This window comes from Thermobia domestica, chromosome 9, assembly GCF_964235325.1.
Source record: "Thermobia domestica chromosome 9, izTheDome1.hap1.1, whole genome shotgun sequence".
Lineage (NCBI taxonomy): Eukaryota > Metazoa > Arthropoda > Insecta > Zygentoma > Lepismatidae > Thermobia > Thermobia domestica.
In genome coordinates, this window is record NC_137462.1 from 27,867,796 (window position 1) to 27,893,243 (window position 25,448).

Sequence of the window (25,448 nt, forward strand, 5' to 3'; positions counted from 1 at the left end):
TTGCTAACTTTCGGGGGGGCTTTGCCTGAAAATGTGAAAATTCTGCAAGATATTTCATATACTTTACTATAGTAAGATTTCGGGAGGCTTAAGCCCGGAAGCCCCCCTAAATACGCCACTGCAAATAAAATAAAATAAATTCACTCACGTTTACTTTGAAATTAGTAGGTATGGGTTCATTGTTGGATATTTAGCAGGCAGTTGCTGTTTCTGCTGGAGGTCACTTGGTGAGTTTTATGTTTCTGTACTGTTATGCGTTAATGTGCTAACATAAATTTATTTTCTTTCGTTGTGTTGTGTTATTATTAAAGAATAAGTTTATTCCGGAAATGATGATAATGCCTTCTACAAGTGGCCGCCGAGGTCGCCTGACTTAACGGTCTCTCTTTTATATGGTGTTACTTAAAGGATTATGTCTATCTACACTCATGTCCAAAGTTATTGTCGCGTGTCAATAGATATGTTATTGTAGGAATATAATTTGATAACGAATTCGCCCGGTATTTCTTATAATGTTAGTATGTGTATAATCGGCAAAGACATGTATGTGGCAAATTTCATGTCAAAAGAGCGGTAAATAAGAACAATAAAACGAAAACAAAACTTTCTTGTCCATTTAGCAACATTTTGTTTTACTCATTTTAATTTTCGTATTTATAATTACTTTCCTATGAAAATTAGCACAAATATACATTTCCCGATTATAGACATAGTATCAGTATTAAAAGTACCCTGCAAAATCATTATCAAATTATATTCTTACAAGAAAACAGTTATAGATATGCGACAATCATGAGTGTACTTAAAGGATTGGCTCAAAACTTGGAAGAAGTCCAAGTTCGTATCAGTGCTGTCATCCAGTCCATTTCAGATATTTTGCTGTATGTGTGGCGTGAATGGGAATATCGTCTTGATGTCGGCATCGCCATTCGTGAGGCGCTCATTCAATGTCTATGAGGTATTTGAAAAAAAAAAAAAAAAAAGTTTTTCTTACAAATGTGACTAATTTCATTTAAATACGATTATCCAAAGCAACCTAATATCACTTTAAAGTATGATAGTATTTTTGTGGACATGCTGTATAGTATAATTTTGAAAAACTGCTATAATTTTAGATTTTATGAGCATAGTTTTAAAATACTCTGGAACAATTAAGTTTCTCACAATAGCAAAGTTTTTCAGTCAATAACCCTAAACAGCTGTCAGTAACAGTTATTTTGCATTTGCTATCACACCAGCGCCATCTGCACATCAATTCTATAAATTACTTGAAGCCTGTGTGTCACAGCCTATATAGCTGTCACATGTCTGGAATGTGTGTGCTATGATGCCGCGAAAGCCACCAGACTTAGAACGCAGAATGTATTAATTTAATTTTCTCCCTTTTCATTAACTTCCAAGTTTAACATCGACTTCGTTATACCGCCAGACGGTGAATCTTTTTTACTCGATACATCTTCAACACTCTTCGCCTCATTCTTCTTATTCAATTCCTGATTCTTCTGATACTCTTCGGCTAGCCTATCACAGAACTTCTTATGCATAAACCATTGTAACTTTTGGCATTCTTTATCGCAATACTGAACTGATTTACACTTGGAACATTTTTTATCCGCATGTTCCTCTCCGCACGTGGAACAAATGTTCTCATCGATAAATCCTCTTTGGCCATTAATAGCAGAAGATATGATATGCACCGCTGGTGTATCAGAGCCCACTTTAGCCTGGGATAAACTAGTCACCAGCTGACGAAGAATTGTACAATCACGGAATGGAAATTCGCGCACACATTCACGAAGAAAATTGTCCTGATATTCCGGGAAACCGTCTGAGGAGCGACCTTTCAACATCTTCTTCATAAATACCTCCAGCACATCCTTTTCGTTGCGATCGGCTTCTTTCTTCTCTGCGAGTTTCTTGTCTTTATCAATGGCTTTCAGGACATACGACAAGTGGTGGAACTTGAAGGCCATTATTTCATTGGCCTCAAATCCTCTTTTCATTTCTCGCTCGCTCATTAATTCCAAAACTCTCCATACTTTCTCCAGATTGTCCAATAGCACTGGAGTTTTCTGTAAGTGTAGGGCAATTCTCACTGGATGAATATTAACCTGAAATGAATTAACAACAAGGTATCTTTTATTTAAATCAGAACTTCAAGATACAAGTTACACACACAAAATTATTATAAATGGAACAAACGAATTCTGAAGTAGGTATGGAAATCAATTATCAGGAACAGTGAGAGTTATCATAAGCTATACTACAAAAGTATGCTAGAAATCAAGGGCGCCGATCTTGGGCCCGGGGAGGGGGGAGAGGCAATGCTCATGTAAGCCCCCCATACATTTTTATGAATATGTATTACTTTATTGTTATATGTAGTTTTATGGATACAGTATATAATATTTGGCATAATTTGAATTCAATTTGTCTTAAAATTCCCATACCGTCATCCGGGATTAAATACCGCGCAAGTAACATTTTACCAATTTTACAGAAGAGACAAAAAAAAAATTGAAAACTAGCTTCAGTCTCAATATACGCGGTATTACTCTGAGGGAATAACAGAGACCCATTTGTCGTGATATAAGTGTACTACTTAACCAGATTGTGCACCATCCTACACTGATTCTAATGGTATTAAAAACTCAAATTCGTCGAAATTGGTGTTGAATCTTAGACGACGATATATGCCTTCTTAGACCTTTGTCTGCAACCAAACACACATCTGAATTAGGGATGGCCACAAATTTTCGGCTCCGGCAGAACCGGTTTTCAGAACAGGATTTAGGAACCGGTTCCAGACATGGATCCGAACACCCGGTTCCTGAACCGAATCTTGTAAACCGGTTCCAAACCTGGATATGAAGAACCGGTTCCGGAACCGGATCCGTTCAGAGCTGAAAACCGGTTCCGCTAGGAACCGGTTCTGGCCATCCCTAATCTGAATACCCCCTTCCCAAAGTTACAGAGAAATTGGCGCCGTTGCTAGAAATTATTTGTAAATGTACTCTTTCACGTTTACATTTAATACACTATTGCGTACTGCGTCTTGCGTCTAGCATTTAATATACTATTAACTGTACTGTTTCGGTGTTCCCTAACATCTGCTATTCCACAACATTCTCGCTCAACATTTTTCTAAAACTATCATTTTCATTTCTCTGAATCCCCAAACAAGCATCATCCTACCCCATATACCTGCTCTAAAACTAAATAACACCCCAAATTTCTTTTGCTTAACAACGCAACTATTTTAAAACCTAATTTCAAAAATTGCATCGCAAAACTACTTCCCTATTCTTTTGTTCTTTTCCACTTCTTTCCCCCTCTATCTGATGAAACATTTAACGAAAGCGTTCGCAGTGTATCTTCTAGTGTGTGTTATTTTATATACATACGTGCTCAGGACCTCAACACACACACAAAAATCTAGACTAGTCGGTAACGCCTAATTAAACGCCTGATCGAGCACATTTAAACTAGTGAAATTGGTTGCGGATGATTACCTTAAATTGGTCGCACATACATTTTTTCTTATATTGAGATCCTGAACAAGTACGCAAAGTTTGTACTCTTATTCCCGGAACACCCTGTGTATATAAAGTACTTGGAACATAGGAACCTTGAAATGGGAAATGGAATACTCAATCCTACCCCCCCCCCCCTTTCCCAAGCTAAGAATCACAAACAACACAACTTTCGTTAAATGCCTTATCAGACAGGGAAGGAAAAAAGAAGGAACATACCAAACTCAAATTAAAGAACAGAGAAGTATCTTTGAAGAATTCAAGGCCGACGCCATCTTGAAATATGATCCATTAAATAACATTTCGTAGATTTTTATCTGGATCTTTTTTTTTTTTAATTTTCGTTATTCTTTATTCTCTTTACATTAAACACTAAAATTCAATAAAGTGGTGGGAAACGTATGGATGCCTCGAAATTTCCCCTTACATTCTTCTACTTATTCCTCCTTCCTCTACCAAAACTAAAATTTTGCAATAGCTTATCAATAGACAAAATTGGTTCGAGTAGGTTGGCTAAAAGGAGGAATTGTACTAGAGAACTATATGGAAACTAGACATTATTTAATTTAATGGAATCAAAGGATTCGATCCAAGTTCGAATCTTTGTTTAGAAGAATCAAACAGGAAAACCAAAGAATCTCTACGTATGTATCGGAATCACACATCATATCAGAACCAAAGGAGTCGATCCAGAGGAACGAATCCTTCTTTGGAATGGACTGAAAGAAATCGATTCCGGAAAAAGAACCAAACTCCCCATCAGCAGCAGTACGTAAGACCTTTACTTTTCTTCCTCTCCCTATGTAGTGAAATGTTTTAGTAAGACCACACAGTGTACACTCTTTAGCGTTGTATGATAATGTTTTCACTACTTCCTGGTAAGTAATTAACTTTACAAGGCCATTACGAGAGTTCTTTGTTTCAAGCCTATATATAAACGTACGAAAATATAAAAACGATAACTAATAAAAAATATAATACTGTAGAGTAACATATTACAATGTATCACGTTTATATTTACAGATATGCAAAAATACTAAGGACCAGTACAAGGCGTTTCTGTGCGAAAATAATAATGTATTTGAGTAACACTAAATTCTGCGTACTTATTTTTTCGAATTTTATGACGATACCATATGCGCTTGGCTTGATTGGGTACTTGAACTTTCACATCCTTGGAAAACCTCTAGGAGTATTCATACCTTCAATCATTGTGTCAAAGGCTTTTATGGCACTACTTGGTTGATGAATTTCATCCAGCAGGTATAGAAGTCGAAGAAGTTAAAGGCAATGAAAAAACAGGATGATGCTCGGTGGAATAGATCAGATTGTATCTAGTATCTGGTCTTCTAGGAGATTAAGATTGATACAGATGATAGGAAGAAGAGAGATTTAACAAATATTTGCTAGTATTGTGATTATGGTAACAATTAAAATGTGAGACTCCACTTTCATCACTTGATAAATCGAAATGTGTTTCATCTACGTGCACTCTGTACCGTTTAACTTCACTCCTACAATCACAGACTCTTCTGAAGAGAGGATGACCCTCGTATAATGCAAGAGGGAGCAGAGATCGTTGAAACAGTTAAGTGTAATTAGAGCACTTGGACGCACTAAGCTGTTATATTTACTTACAAATTATTATTACTTTACTTTATTATTACAGTGGACTTCCGAGTATCCGGTCTAATGTGGCGGAAGGGCAGACCGGATAGCCTGGATTTGTGTGTGAAGTTATAGGAAGTTCTATAAGAAGTTCAGTTATATTGTACAGTTATAATCAGGAATAGCGGTAAGCGTACTGTATTGAGATCAGTTACTCACTGACGAAACAATGAACAAGGAGCAGAACGCTGCTCTTTTCCTGGCACAAATTGTAGTTTGCACACGATACGTAGGAGGATCGTAGCAGACGCCCGCTTCCAATGCCTTGGCAATGTTGCCAATACAACGCCTTGCCTTCCTCATTTAACTATGATAAAAGAAAACTAGGCCGGACAGTCGCAAGGCGGATACTCGGGAGTCTACTGTATATTGTACAATTGCAGGATTGATTTGGATAAGGGCTCCTGTACAAAACTGAAATTTTACAGGAGAGTTCTTTATTTTAATTTTCAAACGGGACGAACAGATATCCAAAATAACTTTGTCAGTGTGTACGAAGTATGAACTGTGTAAATCCGTCGAAAGCTTGAATTGAATTCGCCCTCCCCCCCACAATTACCATACTTTTCTCAAACTATCCCTCGAAAATAAAAGTGCTACAAAAGCTCTTATTCAAATCAACTCTTTAATTAGTATGTATTTTTACATATTTTAGAAAACAAGTAATAGCACCACAATAACACAAAGTAATAAACTAAAATGCGAATGCAGTACGAAGGATGGTCGAAAAAAAGGTTACAAAGCATAAAACCTTTATATTATTCAGTGTAACTAAACGAAAATTTATTTGTAGATTAATAACACATGCCTGTCTTGATGCAGGTTGGAAGACTTTGGATTCTGATTATGTATACCAAAGAAGGGGATATTAAAAATGATGACTCGTGTGACAATTGGTCAAGAATAGAAGTAAGGTCTGTGTTGCGGTTGATGTGGGCCAAAAATACTGCACCTTCTGACATTCATAGGCAAATCGTAAAGGCGTAAGAGGAGGGCTAAATTTCAAAGCAACATGTAGAAAAATGGTGTCGTGCTTTCAAAGATAGACGGACTAATATTTTTAATGACAACCCTCGGCACAACGGTAAACCCAGTATTTAACCAATGACGTTACGCTTGGAACGACTACAGCACCCCTTTTACAGACTTAATCTAGCAACAGTAACTTCCACCTTTTCCCTGTTTTAAAGCAAAAAAAAATGGCTGGCTACCATTATCTGGTATGTGATTATTCAAAACCGCTGCCTTACGGTAGCTACGAGAACTTGACGCGGATTTCCACACATATGATATAGAAAACTTTATCCGGCGTTGTGATAAGCGGCTGAACAAAAACTGTGATTACATTGAGAACTAGAGTTGAGCGCCCTCTATCATCAGGTGTGTTGATCTTCCAGCTATGTCTCACACATAAAACATAATAGGCTTTGTAACTTTTATTTTTCCAATCATCCCTTGTAAATTATATTGAGTAATAGAGCATATGGAATACATATTACAAGATAAAAGCAGTATTCACCTAAATGTATTTCTAGAAGGTGAAAACTTTCCCATATTTCGGATACGTGGGCGAATAGCATTTTTAAAGGAACACAGAGGCTTAATACATGTTACGCAAAAATTTCTTCACATTTTTTTTTAACTTCATCATCAGTGGACATTTTCAATTCTATACAAAATAACATATTTTTTGCGAAATAATGTTTTTTATCAAATATTAACTTTTATGTGGAAGTCTGAAAAAACAATTCACATTTTTTTTAAATTGTGTGTGAAGTGCATTTACACAACTATTACCTACTCCAAATTATTTTTTCGGCTGTAAAAATATTAAAGGGACACAGTGGTCTAGTGATTAACGAGTTGAATTCACGTCCGCGTGGTACCGGGTTCGATTCCCGGCCGGTGCTTCCCAATTTTTTGCGTCTACCCAGCGTCGTGAGGCAAACTGGGGAGTCAGGTGAGGGCCATTAGGTCTAGAAAGCTCTTGATACGCCGGTTAGACAGAACGACGTAGCGCGCTCACCGTGTTCGTTGGTAGGTGCTAGGCTGGACGTAATTCAGCAGCTCGCTAACAGATGGCGTTCAAGCGGTTCAGACCCATAACGGGCTGTCATGCCAGTGGTTAGTTAGTTTTAGTATACAATTATTAAGATATCTTTTGCTCTATTCTTGATGTGGTATTCAGCCTCTCACACACAATCACTGAAGACCACATGATGTCTTTCAACATGTGGGGGTTTCCGGTTCGAACCCAGACCGCGCCAAGTGAACTTCGTGGTGGACACACATCGTGTGCGAGGGTTTTCTCGGGGTTCTCCCGTATCCTCCCACTTTCTTCATTTTTATTCATTTCTCATCATTACCGTCTCCTTTAGTCTTGCCGGCATATACGTAGGACGTGAAAGGTGGGAAGATTTCATTTCTTTCAAAAAGATGTCATTTCGCAAAAATATGTTATTTCGTAAAGAATTTAAAATGTCCAGTAATAATGAAGTTAAAAACATGTAAGTAATTTTTCGCATAAACGTGTATGAAGCCCTGTGTTCCTCGAAAAATGCTACTTGCTCACGTACCAGAAAGTAAAGTGAAATATAGGAAACTTTTTCAAGCTTTAAGGAACACAATTAACTAAATAGTTTTAATCTAGAAGTAAATTACTTTTATAATCATAATGATGATCACAACAATAATTACTACTTTATTTTAATAATTAAACAAACTATAATACAAAAACGAATCAATTCTGCATTTACTCCACTCATCTCATGAACTGCCCAACCTAATTTCAGTTTTACATATTTGCTTCTACGCGAGCTATGAATTCCAGCGCATGCGCAACACCTTCGTAAATGAATATATGCTTTTTATCCCTGCACACTTGGGCAGCTCCCCTTCTCTTAGTTAGAACACGGAATGAAACTAATTTTCAGTAAATTCCTTGTTTTATTTGAAGTTTTTGAATAACGCTAACCTTACATGGGTAAATTCTGGATTGTCTTGTCTCTGTGCTTTACCCGTAACACATTTTACATAATTCCAACGGTAATAAGAACATACCTGCATTATAAGTTTATGGAGTGGAGATGCCAGGTAAGGAGGTAACTTTGGTTCTGTTTCCAAACCTCTTGGAACCGTGTAATATTCAACATCTGCCTTTGGAACAAAATTATTTATGACGGCCACACACTGATGATTTCCTATTAAATAAAGAAATAAAAAGTGCAATATTTACCATATCATATGTATTACTTATTGTTCTTCAATTTTACCATACAAAATATATCTACGCCCTACAGCACAGGTGGCCTCCCTTTTCAGGCTAAAGGCTTTTTTTTTTCTTTCCAGAAATCACTTGAGGTCTACTTATCTGTTCACTACCTGCTAGACAGGATAATAAAATAATAATAGTGATCGACACAGACAGTATGACATATACTACTGCGAGCTACCTCTCACGACTTGCCGATCGCCTAGTAGATCTCTAGAAGGAACCATATACAGGATTCCCAAAAAAAAAAAAAAAAAAAAAAAAAAAAAAAAAAAAAAAAAAGTGAAGATCGATTTCCGGTAAGTTCTATAATACACTTTTTTAATACATCCCTATAGCCGTCCAACACACACCTTTAATTACTATTTACATTATTGTTATGTTAAATATGAGTAATTGTTATTTACACAAAATTTAACGTAAGTATATAATATATGTATAATACAGAAACATATACCTTGACATTTCAAATTAGACTTTTTTTTTTTTTTTGCTAGAAAAAACATACATACTAATATGTATGACAAAGTAGAAACTGGATCCAGTTAGCTAAGGATAGAAGTCAGTGGAGAGCTTTTGTGAACGCGGCATTGAACCTCCGGGTTCCATAGGCCATAGAGTTAGTTAGTTAGTTAGAAAAAACAATAAAAAGCAGTCAAGAATATACTGCCAACTCTCTCTGAGACTAATACTATCAGTCCTAATAATACCAACCCTGAGACATGTTAATTCTCACATTAACATTTTAAAACAGAATTTTGTTTTGCTTTTAGTTCTTGAATTTGTTCTATAAGAGCGTCTTGTTTTTGTTTGTAACATAATTCCATTTGTTTCTTCTTTGTTTCCAATTTCTTAACTTTCTTTTTTCACCTTTGATTTTACTTTCCTCTGCACTTTTAATTCGTTCCTGTTTAAGGTATTTATCATAGCATCTCTGAGCTGAACGAGCTGAGAGAAGCATTCTTCGACCAACAGAAACAAATTCTACACCTCCATAGTACATAATTGCATCATGCACCCGCCTCTGCTTAAGGGCCGCGGTGGCTCAGTGGTAGAGCGTTCACCTCTGGTGCTTGGGGTCTCGGGTTCAAACCCTGCTACCGCCAAGTGAACTTTGTGGTGGACAAACACCGTGTGCGTGGGTTTTCTCGGGCTTCTCCCGTTTCCTCCCACTTTCTTCATTCCACCATTTTCATTCATCTCTCATCATCACCGTCTCCTTTAGCCTAACCGGCATAACGTGGGACGTAAAACTCAAAAATTTCATTTCACTTTTCCGCCTCTGTGCTACCAGAGAATCTTCGATTGGGATTTCTACAATAAGTGTCTTATTGACTGAGAACTCCCCCCCCCCTCCTCCGCTTCACTGAGGCACTGACATGTGATAAAATTTAAACATATTTTCACAACATGCCACAAATTGGAATATTCTTGTTTCTTAGACATTACCTTTGCAAAGAAGCCATCTAACCTGATGCTGCCCATCTTCTCATTGTATTCTCTGAAATCAACTGCAAGAGACCCCTGGATTTCAGTACAGAACGACATAAACTGACACTTTGCTTTCTCAGGTACAGAATTACATATTTTGTTATGATCACGCAGAGTTTGTAGGATGCGTTTCTTTCTAGTCTGAGCAAGTTCTGGGTGGTTGTTTTGTAGCCTGGGGTCCAAAGCTGACAGAGCACGTACCAGTTTGTACTTCAGAGGGATACTTTCCACAATCTTCTTGATTGTGCCCAGCAAAAAGTTTCGACAGTCAAACCTGAAAGCTAATTTTTCTTTATCTGATGATTTCAGTTTTTTCAGTAGTTTTTCTATCTTAAAACCAATGTCCATCTTTATTTCTAGTAAATTTTCATTTGCAGTCAAATTCAAAGCAAGAAGCTTCATTGCACTGTCAGCAAGTTTCATAATGCTTTGTTTGACACAATGACTCATTAGATTCCATAAGAGAGAGAGAAGTTCTGAGTATGGGAAACAAACGAACACGGCTCAAAACTCTGGAAGTTCCTTTAAAATGGTTCACACTCTGCTGTTACAATTTAGAAGAAGCATAATTTACACTTCATGAATTGTCTTACACATTTACGTTCTCTGACTTTCCATGACATTTTACGCAAAATGCATGATTTCCCTGAAATTCCCTGACTTTCCAGAATGCGGAAATCCTGCATACAATAACGGTAATCGATACAGACAGTATGACAAACCATTGCAGGGTATTCTTACAAGATAATGATCGACACGTTGGACACCTAATCCCCTGGCTGTCTTACAAGAATACCACAGGCAAAATAATCGATGATATGATTATGAATACATACTAATATATATCATACGACATTTTTTTTTTACATAAAAGTAACCGCCCAACTGAACACTGAAACCGGGCATGGACTTCGGGCACGTGGGAAAATATTGATACAATTGACTAAGCGCGCGATTAACCGGAAAAATCGGTACCAACGTAGTACACAGATGTATGGATAGAAAGGATCCAGTGGAAATCGAACACTCGTCAAGCGCCTTAAACAATGCGAGATACTACTGTCTCGCAGTATACAGCAAATGTTCTATCACTGATAATTGTGTAATAATTATTATCATGAAAAAATATCCATTTGATGACCAAAAAGTAAATAAAAAATAAAATTTTAAAAGATCTTACTATAAAATCTTCTAAAATATTGTAAAATCAATTCGGTGCTACGTTTGAATGACCAATTTTCATCAAGCATGTTTTCTTTTTTCCTTTTCTTTCTTCGGAAATTATACTACTTGTAAAACTAGAGAGAGAGAGAGAGCGAGAGAGAGCGAGAGAGAGAGAGAGAGAGAGAGAGAGAGAGAGAGAGAGAGAGAGAGAGATACATACATACATACATACATATATTATCAGCTTCTCCCACTGATGTAGAGAAATGTAATTTTCCTTAAATCACTGCTATAAAAATTTTCTTTTAAAAACCACTACATTCTCTAATTACTTTTTCACCAAAAGAACAAAAATTCTTTTTATTCTGGTTTTATACACGAAACACAAAATTTTTTGCACTTATCAAGTTCTCTACGTTCCATCGAGAGGAAGCTTACCATGAATGTAACTACTATTCTATGTATGGTGATACATTTCTCCCATCTGCCCTTCAGACTGGAAGAAAAAAGCTCCTTCGTGTGGAACTGAACTGAAAATTAATCTTTAAATCTAACATGGTTTTAAATACTAGCACAGCGTTATTGCCTTCAATTTCATGTTATATTTTTTTAAAAGTTCAATGTTCATATGGAGGAAGATGATAAAAATATAAGTTCTACAGGTAGAAAGATTTCTTACTAGAAAAGAAAAAGAATAAAAAAAAACACATGAAGAAGATGACAATTGGTCACTTAAACGTAGAGTCGAACTGTCTACATTTAAGTAAGTATACAATATTAATTTTTATTATTAATAATCACCCTAATTACATCATTAAGTACCACTAATGACCTCACTCACTCCGAATTTCAATTCCTGAACAATTCTTACACTCCGAAACTTATGGATATTTGTAAGTCACTTTTCTTACGAATACCTGCCATATACCTTCTATCAGCAGATACTGGACAAACGTTTTTGATACATACATAAAAATTCCCGCCTATAAGATCTCACAAATACTTGGTAACGTGTTTATAACGAGAAAATTTTTATGGTTTGTGTTTTCTTTAGTTCCTCACGTATTTCTATTCTTATCGTAAAGTAACTCATTTCGATCCTGATGACATCAACCGGTTGGTGAAAATATTTGAGATGTGACATAACGTGTAGTTCGGGGATTACCTGAGATAAGTATCATTTATGAATCTGAGGAGGAAACGTTATTTAGTTCTATAACGGCTAATCAAACGATCGGTCCAAAAATAAAGCTGACTTATCCATATAAGAGTTACACCTTAAAGGTCTTGCATGCATAATATAAGGTTCGAAGTGGACAAGTATATGGTAGCACAATTTTAAAATCTTTGAGTTTAACGTCCCACGATTATGCCCTTTAGGCTAAGGAAGGCGATGATCAAAGCAAGTGAATGATGATGGAAGAATTGGTGGAATGAGAAAGTTGGAGGAAACGGAAGTACCCCGAGAAAACCCACGAGCACAATGCTGTCCACCTCAAACTTACTTGGCCGGGGATCGAACCCACGCACCAGAGGTAAGCGCTCTACCACTGAGCCACTGTGCCCTCTTGTGGCACACTTTTGAACAGACACATACTGTGATATGCGGATGATTTAATTTCCGTGCTCTCGATCACACAACATTTTAGGGACATACCCCTCCCACCAACCCCCCACACAAAAAGGTCATTCTTCATCATTTCTTTCCGAGATTGGTTGGTTCGCACTTTTAACCACTTTTGCTACAACCCTTATCTTTAACTATACAATAACAAAGAGATATGTAATAGAAAAATACATGTCCCGGGTTCGATTCCCGGTGGGGGCACTCGGTCGAAAAAGTGTAAAACGCTTTTTCAGGCCAGCCACCCTGAATGAGGTTTTCCTGGGTTTTCCTCATTCACACCAGGCAAATGTCGGGGTGGTACCTAACTTATAGGTCCCAGGCCGCTTCCTTCCTTCCCCAATCCTTTCTTCCTTCCCTTTCCCCGGATTGTGTGCTCGCCGAGCGACGTCATTCCTCAAAACGTGAAGGGCTAAATGGCCTTAGATGCCGGAAGTCCAGAAATCTAAATCCTAAAAAATACAACATATTTACCAAAACTAAATACTCCTTTGCACAAAGCTCCTTCTGAGGGTTCAAGCGACATATTTATATCATAGACGTAAGAAACTACTTTCCCAAAGAATTGCTGTACTTGTATTCTAACAAAGTTTCAGTACTGTATTTCTCACGAACTATCAGAATTTGATGTAACATTTCTGTTCATAAAAGGACACATATCGTTATTACAATACAATACATTTACAAGTATGTTTGTCGATAATGAATTTGGGAGAAAGCACTGCTTAATAAACTTAATATTTACCTACGAAAGCTGCCATCTGCGCTGCTGTTCGACCTACAGAATTGGTCGCATACTGTTTAGCTCCAGCACTCAGTAACATGTGACATATTTCAGCATTCCCTGACAATGCAGCAAAATGAAGAGCTGTATACCCATGTTCGTGCTTTCCAGAATTCACGTCGGCACCCTGAAAGCAAAATACGCTTATTAACCATCATTGATTATAGAACAGAAATTTAATGCAGTATATTTTTAATTTAACTTAAACTACGTTTATGTATCATACGCTGAAAGAGACGCAAATATTGATGCATGATTATGAAATACCTGTAGCAAGAAAATAGTAACGGACCGAGTCTTGACAAAACTTACGGATACAGTTCACAAAAAGCAAATTTTAAGAATTCAAAACTAATACGTGCTAAGGTAGACGTGACACTCGCTGATAATATTCCATAATTCTTCGGGTTTCTTTATCGAAATGTAGTGAAGCTATGAATACTTACAGTTGGCTTCCTCACTACATGCTTCATGAATGAAACACGGAACCACTATTGGAAGGTTAATGGTTGTTGTATATGAAAAACCAGTATTTTTGTGATCACTTCATGTGAATTCACTATTAAAGATAGTTTAAAACATAATAATAATAAACTTGCTAGACAGTATCTCATTAATTTTTGAAACCACTTTTATTTATTCAGTTTTCTTTTCTAACTTTATGTTAAACAAACATTAAGGAAGAAATAAAAGCAGCTGATGTAAATAGTATGAAGAATCTTATAAAGGAACACACATTACTGTTGTAAGTTCATTAAGTTACTATATACAGTAGAAGTTAATCAACAGTGATGCAGTTTTGTCTAGCAACGTTAGTTTTCTGAAAGGATTCGTGCTAAGGAAGACCGTACTAACTTTTTGTTGACATTTATAACCTTGAACAAGTTTTGCTTTGGTAGAGTTAAATCCGATTTAAACTATTCGCTGAGCAAAACAATATTTTCATTGTTATTAGCGTGTAGCAGTTTCGACAACTATCCATTTGCAGAGCTCACAGTGGTCTGGTCCCTTGTAAATAGTTGAAAAGTGACCAAAATCTCATCATGGCCCTTTTTTCCTTTGTTAATTTCTCCATTACCTCTCTCTTTATTTGTTGTTTTGTTTCATCTTTTCTTCTTTACTTCTTTTTGAGCTTCTTCCTTTCTTAGGTTTTCTAAGTATGCTTTGTAGTTACGGTAAGCAGACTTAGCAAATGTAAGAAGCTTCTGAGTAAGTGGAACCAGTTCTGGCCTATTTCCGAATTTCTTCATCCCAGACATTATATTTAACTTAGTTGAGAGTTCTCAAAGCCATGAAATATTCAAATTCATCACCTACTCTTAAGAAGAACATACAAGAAGCATAACACAAGACGAACATGATGAACCACACAAACACACAACGTTGGGCGAAGCGTTAACTATTACGAAAGAAAACTAAAAGACTATTATAATAGAAGAAAGAATGAACACAGAAGGGTTCTCAACCCCACCTTGAGAGCTTAAGCATCTACCAACCATCCACTGTGCTTCAGAAAGAATAAAAGCTGAAGTGACAATAAAGCTGACTGTTTCACATGTGGCAGCAAGTACTGAAGCTTTTACAAGAGTAATGAGTAACAACCTTCTGCCTTTTCTCATTTAGTTTTATATTTTTCTTAGAAAACTGCCAATGCAGAACATAAATCACACGAAAAAGTCATTTTACCTCCCAAAAAAGTAACTTATAGTGACAAATTTGAAAAAAAGTAACTTTTAATGACCAACTTGAAAAAAGTAACCTTTAGTTTGTTTTTTATTTTTATTTTTATTTTTTTTAAAAAGTGACTCGCTATGAGCCCTGCATTTGGCTTCACCTGGACAATGTCTGATGATGCCAAGTGGATAGTTGCCGAAACTGTTACGTTAATAATTTTTACAATAAAAGTATTGTTTTACTCAGGGAGCAGTTTAAATTGGATTTATAACCTTGGTGTTTTTGGTAAGTACAATTTTTAATTAGTAAACTAATTGGTGAGCAAAGTAAGTCAATTTTATTATAAAACTAATAACTTGTGACAGTTTCGTCCACTAAACACTTGGCTTCGTCAAAAGATAATCTCTATCTTTCTGATGAAGCCACGTGTTTAGTTGGCAAAACTGTCACAAGTTATTAGTTTTATAATTAAGGCCCGGATTTGTATATAAAAACATTTTTTTTTTCCAAACACGTATAAGCCCAAAACAAAATTTATTATCCCAATTAAAAGTCTGCAAGTGTAAATTACAAATTTTATTTCACATAAAAGTACACATTTTCTGAAATAAATTATGTAAATAAATATTTTGGAAATTTTTGTAATAAACACATATTTTTTAATAATTTTTCGTTATTTTATTCTAAATTTCATAATGAATTGCTTTTTTTCCCCTTTTCACGAAAGAAATCAACAACGGGAAAAGAATAGGCTACATAATGACATGCTGACATACCTCTGTATATGATAAACAAAAAAAATAAATGAAATGAAATCTTTGAGTTTTACGTCCCACGGTTATGCCGGTTAGGCTAAAGGAGACGGTGATGATGAGTAATGAATGAAATGGTGGAATGAAGAAAGTGGGAGGAAACGAGAGAACCCCGAGAAAACCCACGCACACGGTGTTTGTCCACCACAAAGTTCACTTGGCGGGGGCTGGGAGATATGATAAACAATCCCAAGCACCAAAATTTCTCACCAAATATGAAGACTCAAGTTCGTCAACGCTTCGAAAAACTATCTACCTAAGTGCTATGAAGGAACATTATCACACAGTAGGTTCGTATGTGAAAACGGAAAAATCTGGGTAAGCATTGGTGCAACTTAGTGATTCTGTTAGTGTTAGAAAAGTAGGAAATGTTATAGCAGGTGTACTGAAAAATGATGAAATAATTTCCAATCATTTCTCGCAAGCCTCTAAAGAACTCTCAGTTACGAATCACCTGACAATTGCCAGGCTGTTCAATGAATCTTTGCACATTTTGCGGCCGAATGGTGTCAAATATGATAATGTTTTGCTCTTTCTGACTGATGGTGCTCCTTATATGAGGAAAGCTGGTGAAGCTCTTTCTGTATGCTACTCTAATATGATTCACGTGACACGTGTCGTACGCGGCCTACATCTAATGTGCAAAAATCTGAACCCTTTATCCTAAAGCAGACAAATTAGTGTCAAATGGGATTTTTTTTTTTTTTCGTAAAATCGCCAACAAGAATTGAACCTTCCCAAGAAACAAATCCCGATCTTTCATTCCCTCCAACACCCATAATCACCCGTGTGGTACCTGGCTTAATGCAGTACTATTTTATGCGGAAAATTTTGAAGCATATGTATCTGTATTAATTAAACTAAACCCAGACGATGCATCATCCATTGAAATTGTTCAAAATTTAGTAAGTGACAGGGGCTTGAAATGTGACTTGGCTTTCATATCTATCAATTTCGGTTTCTTGACTCACTGTATGAAGAAACTAGAAACTACGGGAGATTTATTGAGTACTTCGGTTAAAGAAGTACAGTGCGCTGAAAGAAAGCTGAATGTTCTTTCTGCTTCGAAAGCTGAAGTCGTAAGAAAACAAATAAGGACTTGTTTGAGAAACACTGGCTATGTAAAATATCAAATGTATTGAAAGGTCAAAACACAAGTGAAGTTAATGGTGTGAATATTCGTGATATGCCCCTTTTTAAATACGGGAGGTTAACATCGTGTAATGTAGAACGTTCCCTTTCTCAATATAAGGCATTATTATGTGGCAATTGGCATAACTTTATGATGGACAATTTGAAAAAGACCTTACTTATTCACTGCAATGCCCATGGAATTTCGACTTCTAATGAATAAGAGCTATTAGTGAGCATCAGTATTTATTTTTCTTGTGTTGGGCGTTTTTCCATACTTTTCTTTGTTATTATTTGTTATATATATATATATATATATATTTTAACTTTTAGCAAATATTTTTTCATTTTTAGCACATAAAAATCCAGGCCTAGTTTATAATAAAATTGTCTTGCTTTGCTCGGCGCGTAGTTTCTTATTTAATTATATATAATATGCAAAGCTGGTATAATGGAGAATATTACAGCTTCAGTTAATATTTAACTCATTTTTCACTGACGCTACAGACACGAAACATGTGGACATATTTTTTTTATATCTTAAGCAATTTTAGTAAGTTTCTCCTAAATACTGTACCGTTATTTCAAATAAAGTTTGAACCTTATTACTTTTAAGAAAACCACTCCCAAACCGTTACAGTTTATCTATATTTAGTTTGCAAGAACTAGACACTTCTATAATTAACAGCTAGTCTTATTTTATTTCCCACTTGGCAACACTGTTTACTTTCTTCAACACGTGATTCGCTTCTTCAGTTCTTCTAGCATTCAGTACGTGACAAGAATTACACAACATAATTCCAGTACTTATGTCACACTTGCAAGAATGGTGATGTACCATATATTCAACGTCGAGGAAATAAAGGTATACAAAATGTCTTGAGACAAAAGTAAGTTTAAATTAGTTTGTTTACTGCATTTCACTGCTAAGTATATCTATGGAAAAGTACCTTATACTAGAGGAAGCGTTACGGAATCACCTGGACGTCAAACTGAGTACTGATAAATGTACACAGCAAAAAATGAGGTGTTGAAATGACACAAAATGACTACCACTTTTGCGTGTTAGTTGTGTGTTAATTCAGCACCAAGACATCGCTTTCCGAACATATCAGAAATAACTAGTTATTACCTGAGAGAATTTGCATTGGTATTTATCGTTTAATATGAGCAAAGCTTTGCAAAATATCTTTGACACTTATGCCAAGTAACGAATAATTTCTATGTTCTCTGTAATCGGTCAAAATAATATTGTTGTATACCTATGAATCGTCTAACAACAGTCACAGTTACAACAGTATCATATATGCTAAGACACGAGAATAACAGATAAAGAAAACAGATGGAAGCACAGGTATCTGTGTAACTGTTGTCAGATGATTCACAGGTTTACAAGTGCCAAAGATATTTTGCAAAGCTTTGCTCATATTAAACGATAAATACCAATGTAAATTCTCTCAGGTAGTAACTAGTTATTAATGAAATGCTCGGAAGGCGATGTCTTGGTGCTGAATTAACACACAAGTAACACGCTAAACTGGTAGTCAGTTTGTGTAGTTTCAACATCTCATTTTTTACAGTGTAACCCTACAAAGGAATTCCTTAAAAAATGTGCATTAATGGCAAACCTATCCGCTTCGGATTCAAATCTCGAAGTCTAGTGTCATTTGATGGTTCTCTCTTTCATTCAACATCTAAATCTGTAAACCTGAAAAAGTGAATGATAAATCACTTGGTGAAAAGGTTGTTGTTAAGTAGTTATTGAAAGTGGCCACAATCGTCTTTGATCACAAAATTTACTTTGACAACTTTGCATCGCACTCTCCTGTGTGCCGCATGAAACGAACTGGATTTATAGCAACTGGAACTGTAAAAAAGAGAACAGAACAAATCCTATGTCCTTTGGAAAATTCAAAATGTGTTGCAAAGATAACGATAAATGGTATTATAGGGAATGAACTTTTGATAGTACGCTGGAATGATAACACAGCCATACACACAAAAAAATAAAAGCTCTGTGCATTGGCCCCAGGGCATGGATTCAATGCATTTCGTTACAAAAAATCCAAATTTCGAAACCCCAAGACGACTGACCATGTCAATTTTGTCTTATGGGCTGAAAACGTGTGTCGTGTATTCTCCCTAATAAAAATCGCTAAATTTTTTCGCTCATTAAGAAGAAGAAGAAAAAATGAAATGAAATGAAATCTTTAAGTTTTACGTCCCACGTGTATGTCGGTTAGGCCAGGGGCGAGGGCGATTGCCCTCCCCCCCAGAAGAGGAAACGTTCTTATTTTATATATATAAATAAAACCCATCCCAAAGTTTGGAGCCCTTAAAAGTAGCAGTATGACAACCCAACGCCCCCCCCCCAGAAGTCGGTCCTGGATCCGCCCCTGGCCGTTAGGCTAAAGGAGACGGTGATGATGAGAGATGAGTGAAATGAAGAAAGTGGGAGGAAACGGGAGAACCCCGAGAAAATCCACGAGCACGGTTTCTCCAGCACAAAGTTCACACGGCGCGAGCTGGGATCGAACCAGGGGCCCCAAGCACCGGAGGTGAACGCTCTACCTCTGAGCCACCGCGCCCCCCTGAAGAAGAAGAAAGTACACGGTCGACCGTCCTGGGATTTTGAATTTTGGATTCTGTGCAACAAAATATATCGAATCCAACCCTAGGATCCGGTGCACATAATTTTTATTATTATTATTATTATTATTATTATTATTATTATTAGTGTGTCTGACCGTGTAATTCTTTTAACAGTGGTATCAACATGTGACACCTTACGACCAATTGGAAACATTTCTCGATATTCCCGTCTAAAGAACACCGAAGTGTGTATTTAGCATAAAGCAATATAATCAAAATATGGAAAGTGTTGATCTACTTGATAATTTGGTATCAACCTGCACAATACACCTTCGCGGCAGGGTTGCAAAAGAGGTTTTTATTAAAAAAAAAAAAAAAAAAAAAAAAAAAAAAAAAAAAAAAAAACTTTTTTTGGGGGGTTAAAGCCGGATTTTTTAGGTTTAAATAATTTGCTCTATGTATACATATCACATATGGACACAAATAAGTTTGTTTCGGCTTCGTGTTATTATGCAGCAAAGGGATTGTGCTAGGATGTGTCACATAAGTTTAAAGCGGAATCCAAACCGCTTCTCGGCTTACATCCGAGAGAAACTGTTCTTCATTTGGACTCACAAGCGGGACTAATTGGCCACAAATGCGATGAGTCTGTCGGTTTACTCACGAACGGCTCCTGATAAAAATACGTTGTACTGATCTTGACATACTTGTTAATATAATTGTCAAGTCTTTTCAGAAGAACAAAAAGATAAACAGTTGCACAAATGCAACCATCATACAGAATTATATATAAATCGAGAAAGCCCCGCCTTAGTCATTGGGAAAATCCTGTTAATACTTTAACTGCAAAGCAATAACGGAAAAAATTCTGTTATTGCTTGGCATGTAAAATTTTATGATCAACGTATCATAATCAGTACGCTAAAACTGAGGTATTAAATTACAATAGTATGTAGATATCATTCTATTAATTTAAAACTGAAAGTCCAATCCGAGCTAATGTTGGAAGCTACATAGGCAATCGATAAATTTTGCCCATTTTTATCAATATATTTAAGCAACCGTGGCTTCTTAATAAAACAACAAACATTCAGGCATACAATTTCGTTTCGTTTTGTGTGTTTAGGCTTAACATCCTTAGTAATACTGAGATAACAAGACTTTCGCTTACAGCGACATCCGAACCGCTACTTGCTTTACACTTGAAAGAAGGGTTATAGTTCGACCGAGAATTGAACATGGGACGTCTTGATTAAAAGCTGAAAAGGAGATAATATTAATGCAGGTGGTATGATATGTGGAAACGTTACCATGAAGTTTATACGATTTAAAGCACTTTTTTGTTTGTTTAAACCTTTAACACTCTTGGTTTAAACCAGCCAACCCTGCTTCGCGGTAGCTGATCTTTGTAAATTTTACTTATGTTTTTGTGGTAAGTGATTGGAAGATCTGGCACAAAGTAGATGAAAATGATGCAATGCCACTTTTGTCAGACAGCAGAACGAAACTTACTATCCCCGACTGTCCGAGGGCGTCAAAGTGCAACTTGAACACCAGGCCGAATGAGTTATTCACATAAATTAAATGATTCGGAATATTTCCTGACCAAAAAATTATAATGAAAAGAGACCAAGATGTCGTAAATGTCGCAATCAGACAAATATATATATATATATATATATATATATATATATATATATATATATATATTTAAATATTAAGTCACCTTATATATCAATATATTTTCTACTATTGGTTTGTTCCTTTTGAGATTATACGCTTTAAAATTCTACTCTACTCATAAGAACTTTAGAAATTCATGAATACTTTTTGTGCTTCTTTCCATCACGACACAAGTATTTGTATTTGGTACCGCTAATATTTCAGATATGCTACGTCTCGAATTTTATTAACGAAGGTCTTCTGCATTTCTGTAATACATGACTGTTGAGTATTAATATGTATAAGAATCAAACAATATAAACAATGGATAAAATTGCGGCGAAAAATTTGTTAATATGAATCCTGTCAAATCATGAAGCATACTTAGACGACAAGTTGTATGACGAAACAATACAGCAGTTATTACATAGCGGCACTCGCAAGAAATAAAATAAGCCCCATCTTAATGTATATACAGAGTGGTTTCTTAGCTTATAGCTTAATTGTATGTATTTGTTACATTTGATTGATTGCGTCTCCTTGCCCTGAAAATATCTTTCTTTACTGATATTGAAAAGGCGTAAAAGGATAAGCATTATTGTATACAGGAAAAGAGAATAAATAAGGAGTGTTCGAACTCATCAATGAAACTCCTTTTTAATCTAATTTACCATTTTTGAGCTAAATAAATAAAAAAGACGCGAAATAAATAAGCAATAATTATTGTCGGACGCAAGATTAGTGCTAATTATTTAATAGTGATGCATTAATTTGAACGTCTACACAGTGCAGGTTTTTCCTCCTAGAGTTCAAGCAATCACGGACGGAAGGTAATGCTGAGACCTAAGATTTTAAGGGCACAGGTCAGAGCATACGAAAGATTTCAAGGCTCACTTTTAAATTTTTGCTAGTCCAAGTTTGTTTACCAGTGAAGTGAAAAATTCAAATCTTATCTTTCATTAATTGCCACCTTTAAAGGATGTATGGTTCGTTTACAAGCTAGAGAGTTACAAGGACAATTTCGTACAAAAAAAATATTATTAGGAACTGCAGAAATTAATTCATACAGTAAAGTATTAATCAACAGCCATATAGTTTGTCTAGTAAAGTTCGTTTCCTGAAAGGATTCGTACTGAGAAAGGCAATAATTCTTTGCCGAAAAGTTAACCGCGATATTTATAACCATGGTAGTTTTGTTGAAATGAAATTCTGATGACGTGCACACTCATCATCGCTGACGCGCCTGTTTCTACAGACGAAGCTCCGCGCTACGACGCGAGCCCAATAGCCTCGTCGAGCCATGACTCGGTTAGATATTATTGGTGCCATTAGTAGTCACCTAGAAGAAGTTGGTTTGTATTTCTTTGCACTGTAGTTTTTATGGCATACGTACGGATGCTATCTTTATATGCATAGCGTGAGATAATTGTAATTTTTCAACAATTACTTCTGGCTCCCTTGAACTTCATCTAAGCTAAGTGGGGTATTGTATGTCATCCAACGCAAATCTTTTGTAGGACAATAAGAAGGAAATTAGTAACAGAATTATAAATTCACAGCAATTATTTCGAGTGGTGTGCCTAAACTAGACTTGCACGGTTCTTTACTGTCGGTAACTTTAAACAGTAATATATTAAATAAATAAGATGTGCATACTATAATTTCTATGCACCTTTGACCTCCGAACATTCTCTGGCAATCTCTTGCCTCAATTCATGCAAAATGGCAAGTTAAATCACACACTACTACTAGGAAACAATTAATTTTGAATTCCGTAATTTTGTGACTATTATCGCTGTGGAACAATACTAAATCTGAGCACGGATGGGTTAAAAAAAAAAAAAAAATAAATAAATAAATAAATTGAAGATACTAACAGTGTAAGCACTACGAATGAGACGATTTATGATGAAGAGAGTATCGACTTCTATGTGGCCTGGTTGATATCTTACCAATCTGCTCAAATGCTTGCACAAAGGAATTTACTTCATGATTCGGAAGGAAGTCTGGGAGCCTAAGTAAACCGGATAGGGATAGGGCGTTGAAGACACATGGGTATGATATTTGTTGTCACTGTCACTCCTCACATCAGAATAGTAAATGCATATAAGATGTAGGGATGCCCATATTGTGTAAAGTGCGTCTCTCACGAAGGATCACATGGAAATGAAGATTACACCTTTTACTCAATTACAGCAGTGTCAACTGCAAAAGTGAGTTTCTTAGATGACAGTTTTTCCAATAATTCTGTTTATATTGTCTCTGCAAATTTTCCGTATCTTTGACCCTATACCATTTAACAGGCATGCAACTGAAGGGTTAAGTGCTGTATCGCCGGACCAATTTTATAAATTTACTTGGTGAATTGGAGAATTTATTTTGGTTTGTGAGGAAGAATAAGTGAAAGTCAGGTAAGAGGAATAGTAAAAGTTAAGAAAATGGTTGTATTTGCTGATTGTTTTTGATGGTGTAAGCGGTACTGTATGTGGAGGCGAATGGACTATTTCGCGGAGAGGTACACTTGATTTACTATACGGATCCATAGATTGTAAAAAGTACAGAAAAAATTGGGCAAGTCTGATTTGCCCATTTCATGTCGAGAACAGAGCCCAACCAACCCCTGCGGGGCTTCTAACTCGTTCCTACTACTACTACTTATACTATGGATCCGTATACTAAACTGCACGTCTAATATAACGAACTTAATGTAATCCAACCAAATATAACCGAATGCAGTACATTTAGGCACCTTTTTTGATTTTCGAATTGGTCTGGCGATACAGCAATAATGCCTACTTTAGTACATTTTGCTGCCTTTTTTCAGATGACCTTTGGTATCTCCCACAAATCCACACATAAAAGTGTTTTATGCCATATAGTATGCTTTGCGCGATTCTGTTTTGAGTATACCCACAGTCGCTGATGCGCTAGCTCCCTATTGACACACCCCTTCGGTTCCGCTCGGGCCCCTGCTGCACTCCTGCTCTGACTCGGTTAAAAAGCATTTCTACTTCTCAATGGACATCTCGCCCAAGTTGGTTAGTGTTTTCTGCACATACTTCTTATCGCATACCTACATCGAAGTCCTCCTAAAGTGAATGTGCACAAAGAAATGCAAGTGTACGTGCACCTCCATCGATGATTCCGAAGCCAGTACTTGAGTCAGAGTCACTATCAAGTGATTTGGGGGAGAACGTAAATACCCCCTCCCCCCATACACACACATTTTTCGACTTCCTGGAAAAGTTTACATGCCTCTGTTTTTAAGGTCTAACTTAATTTAGAATATTTGGAATTTTTTAGACTTTTCGCGTGGTCCAGCGATACAGCACTAACACCCAATTGAATGACCTGGTGACTATTAAACAATTAGTGCAAATTTGTATCTCTATAAGATAGAAAAAAAGTAATAGCTTTGCACTCCTACCTGATCCAGAAACATCTGTACCATGTCCTTGTTTCCCTTATACGCTGCATGCTGAAGTGGAGTCATACCATGCTCATCTACGAAATCAATCTTCATCGCATGTTGAGACAATAAAGCTTTCAAGCCTGTCACGTCCTTCTTCGCAATTTTGTCAAATATATCTTTTTCAAAGCCATTACTTTCTTCTACGACAGGCACCATTTTTCTTGCCGTTTCTCTTTTGTTATCTTTCGCACATGCAGACGAATTTGTTGATGATCAGTGTTGCTATAAGTGAGGAGTTACAACAGCTTTTGACTGCTTAAAAAAAAAAAAAAAAAAAAAAAAAGCCTCAGAATTAGGAATTAGGGGCCTTATGCAGTCTTTCTGATGCGCGATTAGTGCCAAACTAAAGAGTTCGACTAACATATTTTTCCTGCAGTAGTCAGGTCTTTAGTATGACGCAGGTTTTTGGGCTTTCGGCATCTATGACCATGTTAATCCGTCAGGTATGAGGGATGACGGAATTGGAGAGGAAGGAAGGAATAATGAAGAGAAGCTACATGGGACCATTATGTTAGGTACCATACCGGCATTTACCTTATGCCAATTATTCATTCAAATTTGATGCTTTCT

The 25,448-nt window shown here is 36.3% G+C and overlaps 1 protein-coding gene across 1 annotated transcript; it reads right to left on the reverse strand.

The window, feature by feature from the left end:
- Positions 1 to 52: 52 nt before the first annotated feature.
- On the reverse strand, positions 53 to 25,065 carry LOC145694506 (ankyrin repeat and MYND domain-containing protein 2). Its single transcript, XM_081770815.1, has 4 exons — positions 24,834 to 25,065; positions 13,497 to 13,662; positions 8,262 to 8,401; positions 53 to 2,111 (listed from the first exon to the last, which is right to left on the reverse strand). The coding sequence occupies exons 1-4, from the start codon at positions 25,032 to 25,034 to the stop codon at positions 1,371 to 1,373; spliced, it is 1,248 nt and encodes a 415-aa protein (XP_081626941.1). The 5' UTR covers positions 25,035 to 25,065; the 3' UTR covers positions 53 to 1,370.
- Between the last annotated feature and the right edge of the window lie 383 nt (positions 25,066 to 25,448).

Excerpts from the sequence above, each read along its gene's own strand:
- LOC145694506 (XM_081770815.1), bottom strand. The coding sequence starts at position 25,034 with ATGGTGCCTGTCGTAGAAGAAAGTAATGGCTTTGAAAAAGATATATTT. Across the intron at positions 13,663-24,833 it reads TACAGATGTTTCTGGATCAG|GGTGCCGACGTGAATTCTGG; the intron begins GTAGGAGTGCAA and ends TTTTGCTTTCAG. Across the intron at positions 2,112-8,261 it reads TCCATAAACTTATAATGCAG|GTTAATATTCATCCAGTGAG; the intron begins GTATGTTCTTAT and ends AATTCATTTCAG.